Genomic DNA, 6,224 nt, shown 5'->3' with positions numbered 1-6,224 from the left:
GTGAACCTAAATAAAAAATAACAGTTTACGAGTGTAAAATATCCATTCCCCTGCATTTCTACTGGTAATTAATAAGATTGCAGCCAGTGGAAATCTTACGATAGCGGACCGGTCGCAATAATAGTACGAAAGTATGTTCACGACGATATATTATCACCACGACATGACGATATGGACAGTTTAATATACACAGCAGTATGACGAACGATCGGATAACTCCGACGACAATCAAGAAGTAATTGTTGCGTTTTCATTTTATAAATCAGAGTCGATATAATTAATAGAATTCTTGATTATTCTTGGGTGCACCCTGGCACAAATTGTGCGAAAAATCCATAGAGAAAAAAATCATTCGCCTGGTCCTGGTCAAAGCGAATTTGACCAGGACCAGGCGAATGATTTTTTTCTCTGTGGATTTTTCGCACAATTTGAAACGTACTGATAATTTTTCCCGCATTCTTAGATTTCCTTTAAACGACCAGTTTCAATACATTTCATACTATCGTTTAATAATATCTCCCCTGACGATAATACAAAATGTGTCACAATCGATAGTGTAGAGAAAATTAAAGTATTTCTTTGAAATTGCCAGAAAGTCTCAAATTACGCTAAGGATTGTTGTCCAGTGGTGAAGAAAAAAAATCGCTTGAGCTTCGATAAATGTACACTTCAATCCACTCCTTCAGTATTTTCTGAATTAATATCTAAAAGTCCTCAAATTTAATCTACCTTTCGAAGTAATGATTAGTGTTTCAACTCCCGTGATTCAACCATATAGTAAATATCATTTTATGCCTTAGGCTCGGTTGAATCTCATCATCATGAAGTATATTGAAACATTTTCTCCTCTTGTCTTTGCGTACCAAACACGTTTAAATGAACGTCCACATTTTCATACCGTGTTTCATTAGTTCATCTCATACCTTTTTCATACGACAGATGGCCCCGGGAGTATTGTAAACCGAGCAAATAAATGTATAATTTATGTAAGTATGTAGGTATTTATTAGATAAAAAAACGTGTCATTTTAACACAAAAATACAAAATATTGTTACAAATAAAATGAAAGTAAACCATAGCTCACATCTGTGTCGTTCAGGACTTGTTAATAGATGGCATCATTGAAAAATAGCAACATTTCCATTTTCTTATACACAGCTCCTAATTACAATGCTTGATATACTATAAAATATACTATTTAAATACCCAATATACAATGAAATGTTCACAACCAATACCAATGCACCATAAAATAAAGAGAAAATCTTTTTAACCGTTGAAAATATTTGTAAAATTATCCGTATTTCAATTGAATACAAATTTCTTTTATTTTGGATGGTATCATTTTTCAATTAACCTTCCTTTCGCTTCTTTTCGTAAGTTTACATGAATTATAATAATGTCACTACATGCAATAAACGCTCGAAAAACAATTCATGTTTTCATGAAATCATACGCTTTCTGTCAACGCACCGCTGACGTTATGTAAACTGATAGGAAGATAAAACTATTTTCCAATATTCGAAATCATACATTTCGTAATGATAGCAAAGTTTCACCACGCATGCCTATTCCAGGCTATCCAGAGTATTTCTAAATTTATAAAAAAGAAACAAGCAAAAAAATTATAAGTGATCGCATTAGTTTGGTTGTTTGATTGAAAGAAAAAACCATTCTTTGGATGCTTATAATGTTACGCAAATATTTTCCCCGAAGATATGCTATCTCCTTCACATATTATCGAAGTAAGCTCTGAGCGCACTTCAAAGTCCACGGTTTTAATTCATTGGGAAATAGTTATCGATTGGGACGAAAGTGATGCAGCGGAAAATAGCCTTGAGAATGAAATGCTTTTCAACCACGGTATCGTCTCCCGGTATAGTATCAATCGGACGATAAATTTCTTTAGCCGTTCCTCGCACCACAAATATCGTAATGCGATACTAATCGAGTTTCCCAGACATTGAGGATGAGTTTATTATTCTCACATCAACACAATCTCATATTCGCGTGAAAAATAAAAGGTTGGAAAAATAAATCTATTAAACAGTGGCGTTGCCATGGTTTCACTTCGCGTAGGTACTGTTATTTACTTTCACAATTTCTTGTCAATAGCTATTTCAACTTCCCTTATTCAGCGTTGTAAATATCTACTCATGTATAATGCCTCGTTGTAGTTTTGTAAAAATTGATTAATTTGTTTAGTAGTGACGTTTCCATGGCTTCCCTTAGTGTCCTGTTATTTATCGTCACATTGATTTCCCAATACCAATTTCTGCTCCCGTTATACAACCTTATGCTTATAGTATATGCATATGCAAATAGTTAATGCATATGTATAATGGCTGGCTGTATTTTGTATTTTTTCTCGCGTGGTAGGTTAGAAAGATAAATTAATTTATCAATAACTTCTACAAAAAATGTTTCCTCCACATGTTCTGTTATACAACCTCAATACGATTTGCAAATAACAATTTCAACTCCCGTGATTCAATCCTGTAAATGTCTGCTTATGTGTATTGCCTGGTTATAGTTTTTTTATTTTATCAAAGATATTTATTTTACCCTCACTACGTCTTGTCAATAGCTATTTCAACTTCCCTTATTCAGCTTTCAATGGGCTGCTGCCGGGATGGAAATCTAACCACCGAATCCGTATAGAGTGCGTCCCTGGCGCTTGAGGGCGAACACGACGTCCATGGCGGTCACGGTCTTCCTCTTGGCGTGTTCGGTGTAGGTGACGGCGTCACGGATCACGTTCTCCAGGAACACCTTCAGGACACCGCGGGTCTCCTCGTAGATGAGTCCGGAGATGCGCTTCACACCTCCACGGCGGGCCAGACGGCGAATGGCCGGCTTGGTGATGCCCTGGATATTGTCTCGAAGAATCTTGCGATGACGCTTGGCGCCGCCTTTCCCCAAGCCTTTTCCTCCCTTTCCTCGTCCGGTCATGTTGCTCTGCTGTCTCGGTGAGAGAATAGTGATTTCGGCGTCGGTTCGGCCAGTTTTTGCTTACGTCTTTCGACGCCTTCGCTGTGTCAGCCAATCGGATTTCCGGTGTACACTATGCAGCCAATATATTCGGTCCAAAATCGGTCCCAAAAGTTACTTTCCCGACAGGAAAATGGCGCGTACAAAGCAGACCGCCCGATAAGCGCACTTAAAAGTCCACGGTTTTAATTCATTGGAAAATTGTTATCGGTCCGGACGAAAGTGAAGCGGCGGAATAATAGCCTTGAGAATGGAATGCTTTTCAACCACAGGATCGTTTCCCGGTATAGTATCAATCGGGCGATAAAGTTCTTTAAGCCGTACCTCGCACCACTAACATAGCAATACGATACTAATCGAGTTTACCAGACCAGTTTATTATTTTCACTTCAACACAATCTCATATTCGCGCGAAAAATAAAAGGTCGGAAAAATAAATTTAATAAACATTGGCGTTGCCATGGCTTCACTTCGCGTCCTGTTATTTACCTTCACTTATGTCTTGTCAATAGCTATTTCAACTTCCCTAATTCAGCGTTGTAAATATCTACTTATGCATAATGCCTTGTTGTAGTTTTTTTAAAGTAATTAATTTGTTTAGCAGTGACTTCGCCATGACTTGTCCTGTTATTTATCGTCAATTTGATTTCCCTACACCAATTTCTGCTCCCGTTATTCAACCTTATGCTTATAGTGTATTCATACACTATTTTATCTATACATGCGGAGAGATGAATAAAAGTAACATAAGCAGTTAATAAGGTTTAAAAACAGTCAATCGAATGATGAAAATAATAATATTGGCGAAAAAAAAACTAAACAAGAATCATTGATCTAATTGTCAGGGACGGTAAACTATCCTCAGCCAGGAACAATAATATATTAGCATTAGTAGTCAATTGTCACAGCTTTAAAAATAAAATCGCATGTTTACATCATCCAGTTGATAGGAGGAGAGCAAGTTCCCTAGCTGGAAAAGAAACACGCTTTTTTCCCTTTACAGTGGTACTTATGGCAAACGAACCAAGTTTCTTTTCTCAGATAACTCTTACAAAAACTTCAAGTATGAAAATTCACCCACGGTTTATACCAATCCATCGCTCAATAGTCGACAAACATGGAATCCGTTTTTATAGCGTCCCACGCTTCGCTTTTTTTTTATCAGCGAAGGTAATCATCGTTGAGGGAAGCGAGCGACGCGAACGGTGAAATCAATCGTGCCACAGATATTAAAGTGCTCAGGCGAAGTCGCTATGGGATCGAAACGAGGCCGGATAGATAATGCGGTGTCGCTCAGCGGGAACTAGACTCAACCCCCCCCTACTCCCTATCCTAGACACCTATAGACTGCACTGCACCATGTCGGTCACTCAACCTGAGTAGCAAATAACATTGCAACAATGGATTCACCAGTATCGCGCTAACAGTAGATGCATTATTTAACACTTTCCCGTCGAAAGGAATTAATAAAATTTTCACGGGTTTTCGCTCGGGTAAGAAAATCGAAGGCAGCCGATGTTTCGGGTTCCGTCTCGTTATCCATGCTCAGGGCTACTGACGAATGGTTTACGAGAATTACTTGAGAATAGGTAGCGAGATGGAAGCCGAAACGTCGCACAGTGGGCGGAAATCGGAAAAAGCCGGACAAAATTACAAAATTGATTTTTTTGAGTTATAAACTTGAAACTTCGCAGATATCCTAAAAAATGATTGTAATGTACTTCATTTGACTTAGATTTGATCCGTTACTGAGATCCAGAGGCCCAAACGTGAGCGAATTTCCATAAAAACGCCCGTCTTCAATTTTCTCTGAAAATCTTCCAAAGTAAGTAGATGGTGATGTTATAGGTGGATTCTTGCGGAATAAAGAACCATATAATCTGTTTCCTTGTGTTTTTTCTTTAATTTACCGTAATCTTATAGAATATCATCGATAAATTCTTACCATGAAGTTACAAAATGGCGGATACTGTTTTTCGACAAAGTTTTACATTTAGGTAGTTTCAAATGGGTTTTCGGAAAAGTCAGCAAAGTAACTTATATGAGAGCATTCTTTGAAGGTTTCTTGAGGTGTTTATGCATTTATATTTTAAATAAGTTTGCGACGCCGAAAATTACATTGATTTTTCGATCGCGCGGCAGGGCTCGTCTCCGCGCGTCGGGAGTTGGATTAGCCGCGACGCGGTAAGGTTATTGAAGCTGTATGGGTTTTAACGCTCACCATTCACCGTTTTTATGTTTTGCTTCAATACACCGATTCTCAAATAGTCTATGGTGAAGACAGTGGAGGATTTTCAGCCGAGGTAAGTGCACATTTCATTGAAGTTCATTTCGTTTTCTTTGGATGCGATCGAAGACCATGCGTCTATTAAAAGCGATCATACCTCGAATAAGCTCTTATAAAAAAATTTTTTTTAAACCAGCCTTTATATTTAGATTACAGGGGATGAGCAACGTTTATATATGACACAAAGCAAAAAAACTCAGTGACCCCGAAAAACCAAAAGTGACGTATTAAAAAAGTCACTATATTTATTACTACGAATCTGCAGGCGCTCGAAGGGAAGAAAAATGTTTTGACGATTTTCGAAAAAAATCTAAGTGCCGAAAAATTTCAGTCCAGAGTCCGGACCTGGGACGACGGAATTCGGACGAAATTTTTCCAAGTCCGAAGCCGGACCCGAGACGACGGCGGGACTTTGAAAAATTTTCGAAAGCGGGGGTCTCGCCGAGTAAAGCAAGACGAATCCCCCAAGCTAGGGCTGAGTCGATGGGAAATTTTATGGTGGATAACTTTTACTGTGGTCGCAAAACACGAAAATCGACCATTTGGAACTTCTTTGATCAAAAACATGTTTTGGGGGGCTATAGGTTGACTGGGGGGTGGTTAAAGGGGGGTTGGAGAGAAAAAGTTATATTTTCATGTATTGTCATCGGAAATGAAGAAGTGTGCAAAATTTCAGCGTTTTTGCTTCACAGGAAGTGAGTCAAATTTCAGTTACAAGATTTGTACCAGACAAACAGACAGGTTGGTGAGTTGATATAAAGACTGTAAAAAGTGAGTTGTTTTCCTGGGACTCATACAATAAATCTACCAGAAAGACACCAGCTGAGACACCGCGGTGTCATAAACACTTATAAAACACAAACGGACCTCGTACCGTTTTTATTAATCACAAATTTTAGGAAAGCAGCGGTGTTTTTATTAACAAAATTAATTAATGAAATTGCAA

The 6,224-nt window shown here is 38.2% G+C and overlaps 1 protein-coding gene across 1 annotated transcript; it reads right to left on the bottom strand.

Annotated features, from left to right (window-relative positions):
- Positions 1–987: 987 nt before the first annotated feature.
- Positions 988–3,284, bottom strand: LOC124166691 (histone H4-like). Its single transcript, XM_046544338.1, has one exon. The coding sequence runs from the start codon at positions 2,950–2,952 to the stop codon at positions 2,641–2,643; it is 312 nt and encodes a 103-aa protein (XP_046400294.1). The 5' UTR covers positions 2,953–3,284; the 3' UTR covers positions 988–2,640.
- Between the last annotated feature and the right edge of the window lie 2,940 nt (positions 3,285–6,224).

This window comes from Ischnura elegans, chromosome 10, assembly GCF_921293095.1.
Source record: "Ischnura elegans chromosome 10, ioIscEleg1.1, whole genome shotgun sequence".
In the NCBI taxonomy this organism is placed as follows: Eukaryota; Metazoa; Arthropoda; class Insecta; order Odonata; family Coenagrionidae; genus Ischnura; species Ischnura elegans.
This window is presented reverse-complemented; position numbering and strand designations above follow the sequence as displayed.